The 20,337-nt window shown below is 37.3% G+C and overlaps 1 protein-coding gene across 1 annotated transcript; it reads right to left on the reverse strand.

The window, feature by feature from the left end:
- Nucleotides 1-1,700: 1,700 nt before the first annotated feature.
- Nucleotides 1,701-19,608, reverse strand: LOC127636254 (solute carrier family 35 member E4-like). Its single transcript, XM_052116697.1, has 3 exons — nt 19,456-19,608; nt 15,979-16,592; nt 1,701-5,640 (listed from the first exon to the last, which is right to left on the reverse strand). The coding sequence occupies exons 2-3, from the start codon at nt 16,571-16,573 to the stop codon at nt 5,174-5,176; spliced, it is 1,062 nt and encodes a 353-aa protein (XP_051972657.1). The 5' UTR covers nt 16,574-16,592; nt 19,456-19,608; the 3' UTR covers nt 1,701-5,173.
- Between the last annotated feature and the right edge of the window lie 729 nt (nt 19,609-20,337).

Below are 20,337 nucleotides of genomic sequence, written 5' to 3' on the forward strand. Positions count from 1 at the left end.
TTGGGTCAACTGTCCCTTTAAGTGTTACACAGTGGCAAGAAAAAGTATATGAACCCTTTGGGATTAGCTGGTTTTCTGCAATAACTGGTCATAAAATGTGATCTCATCTTCACCAAAGTCACAAATATAGAAAAACACTCTGTGCTTCAGCTAACAACACACGAACACTTATAATATGTACTGCCTTTACTGAACACATACCATTAAACATTCAAAGTGCTGTGGAAAAAGTAAGTGAACCCCTAGGGAATGACATCAACAAAAGCTAATTATAGTCAGGAGTTGGTAAACCAAGCATCCAATTAATGAAACAAGATTGGAGGTGTGGGTTAGAGCTACTTTGACTAATAAAAAGCACTCAAACATTTTGAGTTTTCTATTCACAAGAATCATCTGCTGACGTGGACCATGCCTCGCAAAAAAAGAGATCTCGGAATACCTACGATCAAGAATTGCTGCTTTGCATAAAACTGGAAAGGGTTACAAAGTTATCTCGAAGAGCTTAGATATTCTTCTGTCCACAGTTAGACAAGTTTTCAATGATTTAGTACTGTGGCTACTCTCCCTTGAAGTGGCCATCCTGCCAAGAGGACTCAAAGGGCACACAGCAGAATGCAGAATGCTCAAAAGGTAACCTTGGAGTGATAGATAAAGATTTGAATGAATCATTGGAACTGGTTAACATCTGTTCATGAGTCTACTTAATGGAAAACATTAAATGGGCATGGTGCCCATGGCAGGACACCTCGAAGAAAGCTGCTGCTTTCCAACAAAAATATTGCTGCATGTCTGAAGTTTGCCAAAGACCTAGACACTCCCCAATACAAATGGGAAAATGTTTTGTGGACTGATGAAACCATGGTTTGATTGTTTGAGAAGAACATGCAGCACTACATATGGCGTAAAAATGGCATGAAAATATCATCCCAACGGTGAAGTATGGCTACTTTGCTACTTGGGGGGCCTGGACAGGGTGGCTGTGTGCCAGCTGAAGCTCAGTAGAAGTTGAGTGACAATGACCCAAAACATCAAAGTAAATCCACAACAGAATGGCTTCAAAAAAGAAAGTCCACCTTTTAGGAGTGGCCCAGTCAGAACCCAGAACTTAACCTAATAGAGATGCTCTGGAATGACCTCAAGAGAGCCGTTCACACAGACATTCTAAGAATATTTCTGAGCTGAAGCAGTTCTGTTAGGAAGAATGGTCCAAAATTTCTTCTAAAGGTTGTACAGGTCTAATCCGCAGCTAATGGAAACACTTGGTTGAGGTTATTGCTGCCAAAAGACGATCGGCCAGTTATGAAATCCAAGGGTGCATTTACTTTTTCCACAGCACTGTGAATGTTTAATGGGATGTTCAATAAAGACATGAAAGACTAGAATTTTTGTGTGTTGCTAGCTTAAGCATATCAGAATCAGCTTTATGCCAAGTATGCTTGCACATACAAGGAATTTGTCTTGGTGACAGGAGCTTCCAGTCTACAACAATACAAAAACAGCAGCAAGACATAGATAATAAAAAATAAACAACATATTTTTTGTCTATAATTGTGAATTTGATGAATTCTAGATCTCATTTTATGACCAATTAATTCAGAAAACCAGCTAATTCCAAAAGGTCCACATACTTTTCTTGCCACTCAATAATATAATGTGTGAAAGCAGAGAACAGGAGACAAGGCATTTTTTTTAACCTTTTATTTGTCCAGATTTCCATGATTGTAAAATACGTCAATATAATAAAATAAGCATTTACATCTGATATTTGCTGACATCAGAAACCATATATACACAAGAGCTTTACAATTATGCAAATTGTCAGCAATTGTACTCTGCAACCCATGACACATCAAAAGCGTCAGAACCATTAAATGTTTCTCTATGTTAACAGATCTCAGAATTTAAACCATCCAATACACACACACAAAAAAAGTTCTGTTAAGTTAACAAAATTCATCACAGGATTAAGCAATAACATCTGAGGTATTTAACTGACAAACCCTCTCCTCATCAAGTTAAGAGTAAGAAGTATCATAGACTGTAATTGTTGCGTTCATTCTGTTGATAATAATTTTGTTTGTAACATACAGTGAAATAACCATTGTGCTTGTGATGAAAATATGCTCAATCGTGATTAGTGGTTAACCATTATGTCACCAAGGCAGACTAATTGGATAACTAGCTGTGCAAGCACCACCTTGTCATTTCCGAAATCTAACGACCTTGTCAATGGACAATGCACGTTTTTTTGTGAATTTTGTGTGAAATAAGTGTTGTGAATGTCTTATTTATCGCTCATTGTCTACTCTGATCTTTAGACTACTAATCGACATCTTCTATAATGCTTTACCCATTATGGTGTTCACTGAAAATGTTGTGATGTGTGATAACACTGAAGCATGAATGGACAGTTGAGACCTTCAAATAAATAAAGCGTGAAAGGCTGGTGTTTATTAAACCAGAGCCCCTCAGGTAGGCACACTTGAGTTTAGCGTAGGCCCCATAACAGTGCTAACACTTTCGTTGCCTGCTATGATACATTCACATCCACGTTGGAGCTGGATTACATTCCGCTACAAACCAAATTCAAGTTAGCTATTTTAAAGTACCCATAAATGAATGGAAAATACCAACATATACATAAAAGTCATCATAATGAGAACATGTATCTGAAATATAAACCCTGCTAATAAATACCTATTAAGTTGGGAAACAGAAAAATGCCTGATTTTTTTTATTTATTTTTTTTATCCAATGCACTTCAGCATGTCTATATATAAAAAATAAAAATAACAAAAGCATATTCGCATTCTATTCAGCAGATGGCAACAAAACCTCTTTGAGGGAATGGCCTTCCTTTGTACCTTGGTCTATAACCTCTGTTAGTGTCAGTTTCCTACAACAGCATAAAAATACACAATTTAAAATGGAGGGAAAATAATACTGTCCAGCAGATGTCAAACGAAAACAAAACAAAATACAGAAACCAATGAAAATGGATGAGCACCCACTTACAGGAGACGAGTGAGACCAAGGAAACTTTTAATTGAGATCTTTAAAGAGGACAATGCCAATGAGGATATCATTCTGATTTCTCCCATGAAATTATAGTGTGCTAAAAATTTAGGAGACTCCTCAGAGAGTCCAATTTATAAATATCTGAACTGAATTTATACCTCAACTACAACACAAAGAGGTATGAAACCTAATTTCGGAGAAAAGAGACACTTTTGTATTAAATAGTGCAGACAACAGCACTGAATTGAGGATCCAATGGTCTTGTTCATCTCCATTATGTAAACGTAACCTAGACAAAAAAAGTGGTAGTGCCGTAACAAACACAGGGTCCTTGTTCAAACGAACATGGCATCCTACAGAAAGCTGCCTTAAACATGCCCTCCCATAACATCAAATCAGGGCGGCTGAGTAACAGTACCTAGAAATACATTAATCCGATGTATTTCTTAAATTTGTGCCCTTCTCTAGTATTTAAAAAGTGCAAGTCCAGTAACAGCTATGCTGACCGTTTTAAGCGAGCCAGAGCAATTTGCGTATTTGTTTTTCACAGTGCAATAGATAGACACAGTCAGTGTGAATATGACAGGATACTGGAGATCTTTCCCATGCTCATGCAGGATTTTTTATGCGCTAAAAGTATGTGTAGGCAAAACAGAGGTAATAAAACCCTAACAAACTGTCACGTTCGTAAAAAGAAAAAAGGCATCATTCATTTTCATAGCTCTGTGGATTGGTGGCTCTCCATATTAGGGATGACTGAAATTAAAAACATTGGCACAGTGAGGAGGTACTGAGAAAACTAAACCTTCATTACCATTATCGTCTTTATATTAACCAGTTAGCACTTGTCAAAATCAAAAGAGTCTTCCTCGAAGGTCTTGCTGCTCAGTCTTCCTGTGCAATATCTATGCTCTGTTCCAAAATATAGTGAGCTTCCTATGTAGTCAGCATTTTAGGACATCATAGGCGTGCTTATGTCACAAAAGCATGATTATGCAGCCTTTTAAGACTACTTTTTTGTCCACATTGTAAAGGCTGGAGTATATTTTGCAAGATTTGTAGAGATCTACAGTATATAGGCAGCAAGTCTGTGCATATTACAAATAACGCTCCCAGGTTAAGTGCACAGGAGACTCGACTCGCCATCTATTTCAGTAGAGTTTGGCGTTAGCATGTTGCTAAGCTAACAGCACAATATTCTAATAAACAAAAATAAAAAGCTCATAGAAATATTGGGTAAAATAGGCCATTTTTAAATAGAATTTAAGTATTTTTACCTTAAATTTTAAGTATTGCAAAAATTTAAAGTATATGCATATTCAGCATTTTTATCTCAAAATAATTATTTCGAATCTAATAATTATGAATAATTTATCTCATAAAAATGATTAAGTATCTCATTATCATGATTTACCAAAGCACTTTTTCTTAAGGTGTCATAATTTTTTCCATAATAATGCCAACTTTCTGGTTTCAAATATTACTGTGTGAATTTTGAGTAAATATTGTGTAAAATAGGTTTCCAGCAAATTTTTTGGACAATCAACTATTGACTAATCAGATCGCTAAATTGAAGTATCTAACTTTTAAAAACTCAGTGGACCACTAATCGACATCGTTGTTAGCTTAGCAAAATGCTAATGCTAAACTCTACTGAAAATCAAGAGACATGTTGAATATAAATATACTTTTAATTTAGTATGAGTAGTGGTAAAAAGTACTTCAAATCTATTTAAAAATAACTTTTTTTTTACTTAATATTTTTGCGTGCTATGTTTTATTATGCTTATGAGAATATTGTGTTGTTAACTTAGCAACATGCTAATGGCACACTCTATAAAAATCGATTATGCATCAAGTCTGTGCATGAGTTGCTGCTAAATAGAACTCTCAAAAATTCCTTATGAGGTTCCATTTACAGTTATAATGCTACCTTAGAAGGTAGCTGCCTATGTAGGCTGTTGACAGCAAGGCAGCTCACTAGGCTTTGGAACATATTCCCAAACTTCATCTCTTTTGAGTATCTTCAGTCCGTTTTCTCATGAGTCTGATTCTCTGTCCTTCTAATAGGTTCTTGAGCTGGTTCTGCAGATAATTCTAGAGAAGTTTCTGAACAAGACTCCAGAACTGATTCTGAAGTTGGTGTTGATATGCTTTAGTCAGTCTTCTTGGCACATACCACATCCTCTCCCCATTTACTGGCTTCAGTTGGCACCTGGGCTCTACGTGCATCGAGGTAAGCAACAATGTACTCGGAGTTCTGGTAGATGATCATGCCAGAGAGGGTTAGGGCAGCTCCAGCACAGCTGAGAGCCGTTAATTCGCTCCCAAACAGCAGCTGGGAGAGCAAAAGGTTGCCCACCACATTCAGGTTGCCCAGGATGTGCAGTGTGACAGCGGAAGTGAGGTTGATGACACAACAGCTGGCCAGGTTGTAAAGCACTGAGCCCAGACAACTGAGCAGGATGAAACCCCAGAGGTGGGGGTCATACTGGAAAGGAGACTGGAGTGCTGCCCAGTTCTCCAGAGCCAGTGCGGCTATGGCCAGGATGCAGAAACTGGGGATGGACATCAGGTACAGAAGGAAGACAGAACTGATCTTCTCTTCCTGAAGCAAGATGCCTGAAAATAACACACACACGATTCAGCTAGTGCAATTAATATGAAGCTTCACAGTAAACCGACTCCTCTATATACTGTATGTGTTTGACCGGTATGGGTTTTTAATTGCTGATGCCGATACTGATATCTAAGGAGCAGGGTGACCAATGGCCAATTTACACTCTTAAAAATAAATCATCTTAAATATTTCTTTGTTGGAGTTTTGTAGTGGAAAGTGGTTCATTAGATTTTCAAACGATTCTTCACACTAAATAATCTCATATAATGAACAACTTCACAAATCAGACCGAATCGGTTGGGAGTCAACACTAGGGCTGCAACTAACAATAATTTTGATAATCAACTAATCTAATGATAATTAAAATGATTATTTGACTATTCAGGCGATTATTGCAGCGATTAATCATTAGCTCTCAACCGACAATTCAGCTTGTGCATTGATTTAAAAAGGTTGTATTAATTGGGCTTACTAACAATAAAAAGGACAAAATCATCTTTTAAAAATACCTCTAAATGACATCACTGAAATACAAGGAAAAAAATTTGCAGTAATTAAGTTTAATTCAGTAAAAATTCACTGCAAAAACTCGTATTGTTATCAAGTGTTTTTGTCTTGTTTTCCAATTAAAATTGTCTAAATATCCTTAAAACAATTTTTTTTTATATTTTAAAATATTTAAATATTAAATAGGCCTATTGTATTTAACATTCTCAGATAACAATTGTTTCTTCTGCAGTATAGCTCCCAAAGTAAATGTACGTTGTTTAAAAGGTGTTTATACAGGAAAACAAACCAAAAAAAAGGACAAAATCCCCCCCAAAAAATTGTTACATTGTTTAATGGGCTAAGACTATCCTCTCTCACCTTTATGTTCACTTCAAACCATCTTTAACTCACTAACAATCTTCTCTTCTTAATAGGGCTGCATGTTGCTGATTTTCTTCAGGATAAGATACACCATGACATATATTATTATTCATTACGTTGCGAGCCATCACGTTATAATCTAGTTGCAGCAAACATGCATGAGAGACGAGCCAGAGTGTGCATCAGCTGGGAGAAGATTCAATTTCTCCCCCTTAGATCGGGTCACTTAACGCAACTCACAGAAGCCACGTTTTATTGTCGACATTGTCGATAACGTCAACTAACCATTTCAGTCCTAGTCAACAAAGGTCAAGTCAACAAAAGGTTTGCAAATTGGATGAATGATTTGTTTGCGCAATGGATCTCATTTGGTCGAACTAGTTCACCAAATTGGACTGAATCGGTTGGAACAATTCACGTTTCAAGGTAACAAAACGTTTGCAAATTGAACTGAACGATTTCATTCAATCAGTCTCGATTGGTCAGAGTGATCTTGAAGTTAACATTATCCATCTTTTTCAGACATGCCCAAAAGGAATTGAGCTGGTACTATTGGTGTCACAAACCGCACACTTCTGCACTATTCTATGGAATTTTGTAGTGCAAGTAGTATGTTAACACTGAAAATCCCCCCCCAAAAAAAAAAAAAAAAATTGTACTAAGAGTATCCGGATGATGTACTTCCTCAACTACTTGTTAAGCTTCAAGGATATTTAAAGGTGCTGTAAGCATTTTTTTAATAAGCATTAGCATATCAGAAACAATGTCTGCCTGTAAAACATTTTGTTTGAGTTATTTGATAAAAGCATTAACGCTGTTAAGACTAATATACAACATTTCACATATGGTCTTTTTAATAAATCATATGCGTTAACATGTTTTACTACACGGGTGATTGGAATACTTCATTCTGATTGGTTAATGGGGCCATCTAGCTGTCGGATATTTCTGAATTACAACCGCACATCCGGGGATTAAGTCATATCAGACCGGTCATCAGGGTATTGAGAGTCATCTTTCCTACTTCTCTGATCTACAAGTAAGCTAATCAAATAATTTTAACTCAAATCAGTGTTTCTTGTACATTTATTTATTTTCCAAGTAGTCTAGTAATAAGCTGGATAATGAGCAGTCAGATGATCATTATTTACAAAATAAACACCACCAGAACTCTGACACAAACCATAGGTAGAATTCAGCTATTTCTCTTTGTCCCCCCACATAATTACATATTTTCAACACTAATCAATTTTTGATGTCCATTTAGTTATTTATTTAGAGAAAATAAACTGGTTTTATATTAGTAGTTGAGACACAATTTTAATTAAATAAATGTTTAAATAACATCATGAAAATTCACTAAAATATATTGGAAAACATTTTGAGAAATTCACATTATTCAAAGCTGTTGGTAGATTTTGGAACTGACAAAAAGTTGACCCCAAGTGTTAATCAGCAAAGAGGTTACTGTTATCTCCCGGTGCCAATAATCTCAATAGGGGCAAATATTAGTGGATTTATCGGACTGGCTGATACTTCAACTAATATAGACACTCATTTATTAAAGTACATGCTGAGCTAGGCTGTGAAGCATACAGCAGTGTTTCCCAAACTTTTTACAGTGTGGCGTATATTTAATTACAATTTTCTTTGTAAAACAACTCCCTCGTATTGAACATGCTATATTTGTAAATGTTTTGTTGATGTTATATTAATCACATATGATATTGAATAAATGGCTTACCGATTGAGATGGGTATGCTAGATATGATATAACTACATAACTTGAAACCCCCCCCCCCATCGTGTCATGGAACGCAAGAATAGCATTCAGTTCTGTGTCTGGAATTGCGCATCATTGCAGGTACGGTGTTGCCGGCCGACTTCAGACCCATCAGACACAAAACTCTCTACGCATCTAACCTTAAATACAAATTACGTTTTAAACTGCGAAAACCAAAAAAAACAGACAAACTAAAATCGTGGACGACTGACATGCACGAATCTGGTAAAACTGTGAAGTATCAATTTTACTTGCTATCACTAAGCTACGTCACCTAGCAGTGTGCTGGGCTGGCATACTTGTGTGATGCATGTGTATATGCATTTATTTATTTTTTAACTGCAAAAGATAGGATTATATCATTAAATATTTATCTGACATTTATGCCACAACCATTTTGGTGTTTCTACACTAGAAGGCACACAAAATAATTTTTGCCAGTGAGAAATACATGAACTGGGTTTGAATGTTAATTTAGCTTGTGATAAAATTAAAAGAACGGTAAATCTCAGAATTTTATTCGGGTACCCCCATTGTCACTGGCAAAAAATAAACAACCTTAACCTCCGTGATGCAAGGGTCACACCAAAAATAGTGTACAGAAACATAACACCAACAGGTGATCTAGATAAAATTTAAGTCAGAAGTTTACATACACCTTGGCCAAATACATTTAAACTCAGTTTTTCACAATTCCTGACATTTAATCGTAGAAAACATTCCCTGTCTTAGGTCAGTTAGGATCACTATTTTAAAAATGTGAAATATCAGAATAATAGTTGAGAGAAATATTTATTTCAGCTTTTATTTAATTCATCCCATTCCCAGTGGGTCAGACGTTTACATACACTTTGTTATTATTTGGTATCATTGCCTTTAAATTGTGTCAAACGTTTTAGGTAGCCTTCCACAAGCTTCTCATAATAAGTTGCTGGAATTTTGTCCCATTCCTCCAGACAGAACTAGTGTAAATGAGTCAGGTTTGTAGGCCTCCTTGTTCCCACACACTTTTTCAGTTCTGCCCACAAATTTTCTATCGGATTGAGGTCAGGGCTTTGTGATGGCCACTCCAATACCTTGACTTTGTTGTCCTTAAGCCATTTTGCCACAACTTTGGAGGTATGCTTGGGGTCATTGTCCATTTGGAAGACCCATTTGCAACAGAGCTTTAACTTCCTGTCTTGAGATGTTGCTTCAATATATACACATAATTTTCCTTCCTCATGATGCCATCTATTGTGTGAAGTGCATCAGTCCCTCCTGCAGCAAAGCACACCCACAACAGGATGCTTCACAGTTGGGATGGTGTTCTTCGGCTTGCAAGCCTCACCCTTTATCCTCCAAACATAACGATGGGCATTATGGCAAAACAGTTAAATTTTTGTTTCATTAGACCAGAGGATATTTCACCAAAAGTAAGATCTTTGTCCCCATGTGCACTTGCAAACTGTAGTCTGGCTTTTTATGGTGGTTTTGGAGCAGTGGTTTCTTCCTTGCTGAGTAGCATTTCAGGATATGTTGATATAGGACTCGTTTCACTGTGGATATAGATACTTGTCTACCTGTTTCCTCCAGCATCTTCACAAGGTCCAATGCTGTTGTTCTGGGATTGATTTGCACTTTTCGCACCAAACTTCGTTCATCTCTAGGAGATAGAATGAGTCTCCCTCCTGAGCGGTATAATGGCTGCGTGGTCCCATGGTGTTTATACTTAAGTACTTTTGTTTTTACAGATTAACGTGGTACCTTCAGGCATTTGGAAATTGCTCCCAAGCATGAACCAGATTTGTGGATGTCCACCATTTGTTTTCTGAGGTCTTGGCTGAATTCTTTGATTTTCCCATGATGTCAAGCAAAGAGACACCGAGTTTGAAGGTAAGCCTTAAAATACCTCCACAGGTACACCTCCAATTGACTACAATTAACAAACAGAATCTAATTGGCTAATTGACTAAAGGCTTGACATAATTGTCTGGAATTTTCCAAGCTGCTTAAAGGCACAGTTAACTTAGTGTCTGTAAACCTCTGACCCACTGGAATTGTGATATATTCAATTAAAAGTGAAACAATCTGTCTGTAAACAATTGTTGGAAAAAATTACTCAAGTCATGCACAAAGTAGATGTCCTAAACGACTTGCCAAAACTATAGTTTGCGAATATGAAATCTGTGGAGTGGTTAAAAGAATTTGTTTTAATGACTTCAACCTAAGTGTATGTAAACTTCTGACTTCAACTGAATGTCTACACTGAGTGTCTATCCTGGACCAAGACAGCAAAGTGGTTCTGAGTAAGTTAATACAACATCAGGAACAAAACTCTTTAATTATATATTGTTTGACTCCACAGTGAACCAAAGCGTCAATATGACGCGTTATTGAGTGTAATTATATAAATTAATTAAAGGTTATATTAATATATACAGTAGATCATCATCAGAAATCATTCACATAGATAAAATATGAATTATGTTGATAATATAACACTATGGGCAATAAAAAACATTAGCTGGTTAAACTTAAAATTGTTCAAAAATTGTAGCGTTTTGCATATTTTTTCAACTTTAAGTTAAGTTATACGGTGCATTCCAAATCACACACTTGTGCACCATTGAATGCCATTTTGTATTGTTAGTACAAGAAATATGTTCCCACTGAAAATGGGCACTACATGCACTCAGCGCTCGCAGTTTGCTCTAATAGTGGAAGGGATACCTGGCCACAATGTTGACTTGACAAATCAATTGTTTTTATCTGTGAATGTAGCAACTAGCCAAACTTCTGTGATGACAGCACCTTAGTTGAATACTTTTCCAATCGACAGTACATCATTTGAGAAGTGTTGGCCTGAGTTTGTCTAATGCGCAATTAGCGGCAACACATTGCGCACGTTTTAAATGTCACTTCTGTCAGCTGAAAAACAGCAAATGTTTCCATGTAGATAAAAACGTTTGTGTTCTATTTGGGACAATTCTATACTTTGAAAATGTATACACTAGATGGCTGAGTGTATAGTTTATAAGGAAAGTGTAGTGTACAGTGCATCATTTAGGACACAACTCTTGTTCCTTACAACTGTTGGGCCCTCCGGAAATATTGGTATAAATGGAACACTGCCCACCACGGTTTTGCTTGTGTACTTTACATTGCAAACAAAGTTCACTTTGTTAAAAACAAGGCACTGCCTTATTAAAACCAAGGTTAAAAATCAACAGACCATTTAGCTTGTATGCAAAATGTAGATTACGTTATGTAAATTTGAAATGACATGTGCTTTTACAGACACATAACACTGTATGGTGTCAGTATACAGCATTTTGTTGCAGTAATATGTGACAGAGATATGAAGCCATAAAAAGAAAATATAGCCAAACAGGTTTTCCCATTGTGTAGACAGTCCAGTCACACACCTTAGATGTTCTCAGAGCCAGATGCCTACATCATTATTCTAGGAAGGCAGTCCCATAACTTAATGGAGAACAGCTGACACTCATTCATAAGAAAACAAAAACACTCAAGTAGCCAAACGCTATTCATTAATGTGAAATCATCTGCTACTTCAGGAAATATGATTAGAACAACAACAATCGTAGCAATGGCAGTGTGCCTTCATGTGCAAGTCTATTGAACAGAATGTACCATCGACTGTTGGTAGACAGGGTGTTCTCCTCTCTGACTAAGACTTGCACAAGGAGGTACCAGAAGTGTGGGAAATAATGACCAAGAACTTGAACCAGCTGCTATGAAAGACAAAAATAGGCTCTGGTGTCAGGAACATTCATTTAGAGGGAATATTTCCATATCAATAAAAGCTGGTGGCTTTTTGAATTAGGTTAAATTTAGATACAGCTTCAAATATACACAGCAAAAAATATGTGTTGCATATTGGGAAAGCTTTACATTGATCGCTCTAAAGTGAGTTCTGATTTGCACATGGATTGTTCTTTTGAGCCGATTAGCAAAGCATTATAAATCAATCGACGTTAGGTTCATCTCAAACCGCACACTTCTGTACTATCCTACGTTTTTGTAGAGTGTATATTAACACAAAATTGCAGCAAAACAAAGTGTACTATGAGTAACCCAATGATGGACTTTTTCAACCGTCAAAACGGAGTGTGGAATGTTGGACACTTCATGCACTCAACGCTCGCGGCTTGCTGTATGTAATGAAAGGGGTGGAGTTACCGTGCTACTATGCTTATCTGACAAAACTAATTTAAATAACGGAGAATGTAGCAACTAGTAAAACTTCAGCGAAGACAACACCATACAAATTTAAGTTAAATGCATTAACATCATCTGTGTGAATTTGTATGTTGTTTGAGATTCAAGTAATGAACCGAGGTTGGCTTACGTGCTAAAGCTAGCTCAATAACTCTAATGTAAGTTGAGAGTGAATATGGACTTAATTTGAGAAGTTTAGACCTGAGTTTGGCTAAAGCTACCGGCAACACATCGTGAGGATTTGAAACATCACTTTGTCACCTGTTAAATGCCGAATACTTAAGTGTACTAAAAACTTTGTGTTCCATAGTGCATAGTATATTTTAAAAGTACATAATGTATAGTGTGTCGTTTGAGAGCTTATGTTTAGGAGTAAAACTAGTAGGTGAGAACACTAGTTAATAACATTGGCGAAAATGTATATTATTTTTAAAATATTTGTTAACAAAACAGCTGACACAATCTATTTAACCTAACCGAAAACAGTCAAATAGACCTTATTCACAGCAGCACCATATTTGATTTTTGACGTGAATGAAAAAGAGGCTGTGAGGGATAGACTTACATTCTCTTCAATGACATGCAATGTTTAAAGATATGGATCACATCTTATACTCATGTTGTCTGGAGGTTTTTGTCAACTGAAATTTCAAGTAAATTTTCAATGTTTCATTAGCAGAATGATCCAAAACACTTTAAACAAACGTGCACACATTAGAGACTGTAAGTCTAACCCTTACAGCAGGGGTCACCAACCCTGCTCCTGGAGAGCTACCTTCCTTCAGAGTTTAGATCCAACCCTAATCAAACACACCTGAACCAGCTTATCAAGGTCTTTAGGATTACTTGAAAATGATAGGCAGGTGTGTTGGAGCTAAACTCTGCAGGAAGGTAGCTCTCCTGGAGCAAGGTTGGTACAGCTTCTATGTCATTGAGCTGTTAGGTTGTAGTCCAAAAACCCAGAAGAGAATTCGCCATGGGTTCCCACTGTATTTTCCTATGGTTTTTATAATGGGATTTTTCAGCTTATGTCATGTTTGGGGTATGAAAGTTTGTAATTTCCTATGGGTTATAAAAACCCATAGGAAAATCCCACTTTTTCTGCCGTCTGGGTTCCGGAAGTATTTTCCCCATTTATTGCTTCCATAGGCTTTTTATTAATCACTCCATAAAAAAGGTGTAAGCCATGAACCAATCCAACCAGCTCCAAGGTGAATCACAACAATACAAACTTTGTTTTGTTGCCAAACATTATTTGAAAATCGGACAAAAAGACAAAGATACAAGACTGTGTACTTATCGGGTTTCATGAGGTCACAAACTGCAATTCCATGAAGCACTGCAAATGGCGCAATCAAATATAAAACTGGGAATATAGAAAACTTTTGATATTAGGTTGTTGATTAGAAGTACAGAAACAATATATTTTAATTTTACTGCAAAATATACTGATATGTACAAATATATAAGTAGTTTAAGGGTGAAGAGACACCAACTTGGTTGTCATTCACAGTGCGTCACTGAAGTGGCTGGTCGTTCCTGCTGTCTGCAGTTCTCTGATTGGATGATCTTTCTCTGCTGTACCATGGGTAATGTAGTTTACCATGAATTCCGCTATCAAACCTGATTTTTAAATAATGAAGTTGAAATAACGCAGACTGATTTCTTCAGTGGAAACATATACCATTTATGAACCACCTCAATGCTCATTGTATGTCTGTCTTCAAAGGTTTATAAATTATCGTTGAAAATCAATTTGTCTATGGAAAAATGTATGGGATTTTTACTTCCGGAACACAGACTGTTGCGCTCTATTACCATCAGAAATTAAAGCTGGCACCACTGTGAATGAGGTACATACACATACATTTTAAACACTTTTCAAGCGATAATTCAAAAGAATCAATGAATATTTTTCTAAAAAAAAACGTACATTTATACAAAACTCCTGAAAAGAACCAATTTGCTAAAGTGAATCTGACTTCTCAATGCCATTACTCACTCTGTTGAATGGTTTGTACACCTTTCAAACCTAATCAGGGTTCCCACTCTTTTCAAAGCACATTTTTCCAGGACATTTTGTGCCACACGGTTGCAATATTTAAACAAAAACAAGAGGTCATTAAAATTGTGGTTATTAGGGAGTTGTTTTAACAAAATTCCATATTCGACAGTTTCATAAAATTTCATCCACAAAATGGTGTCTAATCAAATTTAAATAAAACTATAATCAAATGAAAATACAATTATTTTAATAATGAATACAATTTTTTAAAAATTGTATTATTTTTATCAAATTAATTTATTTTCTACAAAATCCTCACAGCATAATCGGAAACAACACTGAAGATAGTTATATCAAATAAAGTGCAGCACAACAGAACATCACAGATGTGAGATATTGCCTTAATACATGTTTATTATTATTATTTAATAACATTAAACATGATCTCTTTTTTCCCCATTTCATCTGTTCATTTAAAACGAGCAGTTGTTTTGGTGTTTCTGTGCGTTGCTACATGACTAAGTGTGATTATTAAACCCCAAAAAGCTTGATTTCATTACAATAAACAAATAGTCTGTATGTGCTGCACGCTTCAGAGCGCTCTGCTACAAACACACGACACACACAGCACATGTGACGCTCATGATGAGGGGATTTCAGCGTACGAGCAGCCGTTTCACACATTCATTTTGAAGCATGCAGCACATGCAGATTATATATTTATTTAATTAAATCGCAGCCTTAGTGGTTTAATAATCACACCTGGACATATCGAGATTAACATTTCTTAATTTAATCATGCATTCAAAAATTCACTTTTGTCACATATGTCATATTCATTGACATTTCACATTTTATAGCTAATGCAACTTTTGAATTCAGCAATCCGTGTTTTCCACATTGCGGAAATCGTAGGGCCCTACATGTGACGGCGGTGTAAGCAGACTCTTAATCTACACACTGAGGTGTAAAGGCTGCATCATCCCTACGCTGCTACCACCTCGGGTGCAAATTCATTATCACATTTTTTTTTATCTGCGTCTGACCACCGTCGTTATCTAAAGTTTACAACTCAAATGTGTTTGTTGTTAACCCTCAGCAGTGTTGGAAGGAAAACATTCTGCACTATATCAGTACTTGAAAATGTTAACAAAAACCTTGTCAGAATCAGTTTTATTATACTAAAATATTTTCCAGGACAAATCATTATTTTCCAGGACATTTAGGTATTTTTCTCATTTTCCATGACTGGAAAACTGCATTGCAAAATTCCAGGTTTTCCAGGATTTCCAGGCATGGGAACCCTGCTAATGTAAGATGATGTAACCTAACCTAAAATACAGTCTGACATAAATGTATCTTTTGGAACACTTTTTTAAGAGATAACTGAAAAGGTGAATAATAAAAACTCTTAATTGACTTAACTGTCCAAAAGAACTTCCCAACGCTATTACTCACTCTGTTGAATAGATTTTACACCCCGTAACATGGTGGCGGCGAACACAAACAGGCAGCCCATCTGGTCATACTGGACCTCGCCCATAATGCTGAATGATGCCCCGAGGCAGATAGGTATCATCGCGGTGTACTTCAGGATGTGGTGCTGCTTTCCGAGAATCAGTGCGGAAATGGCCAGTGTAAATAACGGCGTTGTGGTGTAGATCATCTGCGCAAATGAAAGCTGGACGTAATTGAGTCCCATGTTTCCAAATGCTATACTGGCACAGAATGTCAAACTCAACAGGAATACTTTGCATTTAGCACTGGTGGTCAAATCCTGCTCACCGATCCCTCTGAGCCGGATAACCCTGCATTTGATCAGTCCATAGTCCACCACTATTGCTGTCAGCATATGAAGGGCTGACAGAAGCAGGGGAAATCTGAAATTGTACACGGCAAATATCAATTTGTTTAAGCTGGATATGGTGGTACCCGTCACCAACCACACGGTGACAGCAAACATGAGATGAAGCATTTCAGGCGGTCGCCTCCTCTTCCTGCCGGTGTCCCGGGTCTCCTCGCACTTGATGGAGGGGCCATTGGTGCTTATCATGTTTGTTTCATCTTAGCACCTGCGGGGTAAACACATTTTAAGTTTGCAAAGTAAATACATAATATATCTCCGCAAAACAAAATCACGAGTAACCGCAATGAATGTAGCTATATCACTAGTATAATTATGTTAACAGAGTATCCATTAGCCTAACTCTCTGTTGAAAGAAAGAACTGTTATTTCTGAAGCAGCGGGTGGATCCTGCTATGGCAACTGTGTTTTGACAGAAAGCAGAGAGAAACAACATTCCACCTAGTCTCCACATGTTTATTGTGTGTTGTAGGTCTGGTTTTGTGACATAAGGCACTGACTTTTTGTTTTTGAGAATGAGCAGAACCGTGTTGGGCCGTTCATAAAGAAATCATTTTTGCAGCGCAACAGATCACGGGTGTCAGAGCAGAGCACGGGTGTCTCGCAGCACATTTTTAAAAATGTATGCTCTTTTTAACATGGCATGGCATCTTTATTAGCATTGGAGAATATATAATTAAAGTTGCACTCAGTAATTTTTCCTCATTAAAAACGTTTAACTCCTAAAGACACACATTGTAATTTTGCCATATATGTAGGAAATCATGACCACTCACATTAAAATGAAGACTCCAGTCATATCAGTAACCTTATAAAAACAGTTTTATTCTACATGGAGATGGTCTGCACATGGGAGTGCCATGTTATAATCACATGACCAGCCAAATACTGTTCTTCAATCCAAGTAACCGTCCTGTTATTTTTTATTTATCCCCTTTTCTCCCCATTTGTAATGCCCAATGCCCAGTTACACATCAATCCAAGTGGTGGAGGACAAGTCTCAGTTGCCTCCACTTCTGTGACAGTCAATCCATGCATCTTATCACGTGGCTCGCTGTACATGACACCACGGAGACTCACAGCATGTGGGGGCTCATGCTACTCGCCACGATCCACACACAACTTACCACATGCCCCACTGAGAGTGAGAACCCCTAATTGCGACCACGAGGAGGTTACCCCATGTGACTCTACCCGCCCTAGCATCCAGGCCAATTTGGTTGCTTCGGAGACCTGGCTGGAGTCACTAAGCACCCCTGGATTCAAACTCATGACTCCAGGGGTGGTAGTCAGCGTTAACACTTGCTGAGATACCCAGGCCCCCTTAACCATCCTGTTATTTGACACTTTCACTCATTGATTAAAGTAATCATGGCTGACTGTGAATACTACATTTCTACAATGGTATCTGAAACCAAAAATTATTGATTTTAAATTATGCTGCATCCAAGCCACTAGGTGTCAGTGTAAGTCCAAGATGACACAAAGACAAAAGTTACTGAGTGCACTTTTAATATAGTGAAACAACAAAACAATCAACAGTACAAGTATCCAATAGCCAGATAAGGATATAGCAGCAGAGCTCCAAAAATTATTAACGGTATAGGGGTCCCTTAACCAACCCTTTCCCTAACCTTAACCGTGAGTGCAGGTGACACCCCCTTGTGGAGTAACCCAGATCACTTTTACTAGTGTTCCACCCACATATGAAGATCAGCTATACCTACTTGGAAAGCCAGGGGGTTAAAATAAAATTAATAAATAGATTTTAAAATAATTAAAATTAAATATATAAATTAAAATGTGGTTTGTGATTAGAGATTTTACACTTACATATGTGAAACAAAGAATACACAAATAATTTTGTAAAAAGACAGTGCCAAATACAAATGTAAAACAGTCTTGTCTTGCACCTTTTAACAAAGGTTAACATTTCGTGATGTTTTCGACCCTGTGTTTGAGTGGAACATGGTCCGTCTGCAGCACTGACACAGGCGCACTTTGATCATAGTGGAAGAAATGCGATTAAAGCGTTTACATGCCAGTATAAAGCGATTAAAATAAGAGTACTCCACATATTTTACTGCGATTATCATTACTCTAATTATAAGCATAATCAGAATATTCTGTTTACATGAACAAAAGTTTAGTCGCAGTGTTGCCTTATTGCATTTATTTTCAATATGATGGTGCGTGTAAACGTAGCCATTGTGTCAATGTCAAATTTACATTTCTCTAGGCAACTAAAAACGCTGAAACACCAGCGAGACGCGACGCAGCGTTTAAAAACGTCTAGCTATCACATGTTTACATAGGAAAACAATGAAAACACAGCACAGAGAACGTGTTCGGAATGAACAGACCCTTACGAGCCCGGAATATTAATAAGACGGTCGACCAATCAGAAAACCGGTTCGTGTTGTTGTATTACAAAGGTTAGATGTAACCAAATCATAAACAAATCCACGGCTTATATTTGTTAAACAGTCAGGAGTGAGTCGCTTGATGTTTTTGTTGCACACGTTCCTGATGAGGTTGGCTTTTAGACTGACAAGCGTCGCTCTGTGGTCCATTATAGGGGTTTATTTAATCAGTGATCCCGTGATGAGGTGCCTGAAATTGCGACGACTATCTAGTCCTGCCAAATTGTCCAGTAACGTTATAGTTTACACTGAAAAGCTGTCAACAAGACTCAAAAGTCAGCTTCATGAGGCCTCATGAAATGAATACGAATGAGGCTCGAAGGCGTCCGCAGCAACATTACGGCAGTTTCTAAGTGTAATTTCTACAGCTGTTGTTGTTAAAGCAAATTCGTTACATGTAGTCGACATTGCGACTGTCGGATCACGTCAAGGGTGCTCCTGTCTTGAAATGCTCATGATAACGCTTAGTCGTACGCGTATAGCTACATCATGGACGAAATGTTCCTTATAACGCTCATAAATTACAATCCCACGTCCCCGCATGGAAATAAACAAGACACCGGTCAGCGTCGATCACACAGAGTAACAGCCACATCTCACCACCAGCACCATTTCCCCACACTCACAGACATTTTAATTTCACATTACCTTGTCTTTGCACTGTTAAAGGTTGATGCGTTTATATCCTCGGCGCAGAAACCATCGGGCCCTTTCTGTGAACTGCCAGTTGTTGCCAGATCAGCTGTGCAATACGTCACCGCGAGTTGTGTGTTCATTCAATGCGCCCGCTGAAAGGTGACCCGTCACAGAGAATATTTAGCAGTGATGGGCCACTTCTATTAAATTGAATGGGAGGAATTGGAACGCTCAACCAAGGAGCTCTAGCGCCCAACGGTCAACGGATGTAGAAAGGAAGTACCGCCTTAAAGATAAAAGAGCCAATCACCTTTTAGATCCAGACATCCCCTGTCAATCAACTCTAGGACGCACATGCGCATTAGCTATAAAAGCCTAGAACATTTAGTTTTTTTTTTAACATAATATGAGGTATAGAAACACAATTTATGTAACCAGAATTGTCAGATTTTACCGATAATTTGAAATATGTTCTTTGATCTTAATCTTGACAAACTATTTATTAGATTTCGGTCTTTCTCAATTCAAGTAGATAGAAGCTGCACTAGCATGACTGGAAATAACCTCTCGAGAGTGTTCCAAAGATGGCCGACAGTGGACTGACTTGCTATAATAATCTTTGTCCATCGTCGCGTGCTGCTGGCATGGTGACAATCTCAGGTTTGTTACGACTGCAGCGTTGACAAACCCTAAATTAGTTCGAGTGTCTCAAAGAACGTTTAGAATAAAATAAAAAAACATTTGAATAGAGAATATTTTTAATATATTATCAACATAATAGATTCATTACATAAGGTGCTCAATGTTATAAGGTCATTACTGAGGTTTTTACATATAGTTTTCTGGGATTGTTGTTGGTCATCGATCAAAACTATCTCTGCAGTTTTATAGTGG

The sequence above is a fragment of the Xyrauchen texanus genome, chromosome 44 (assembly GCF_025860055.1).
Source record: "Xyrauchen texanus isolate HMW12.3.18 chromosome 44, RBS_HiC_50CHRs, whole genome shotgun sequence".
Taxonomy (NCBI): Eukaryota; Metazoa; Chordata; class Actinopteri; order Cypriniformes; family Catostomidae; genus Xyrauchen; species Xyrauchen texanus.

What these genes read in the sequence shown, in the direction of transcription:
- LOC127636254 (XM_052116697.1), bottom strand. Translation starts at nt 16,573, where the DNA reads ATGATAAGCACCAATGGCCCCTCCATCAAGTGCGAGGAGACCCGGGAC. An exon ending in TGTAAAATCTATTCAACAGA is followed by an intron (nt 5,641 to 15,978) that starts GTGAGTAATAGC and finishes TGTTATTTTCAG; the next exon opens with GCATCTTGCTTCAGGAAGAG.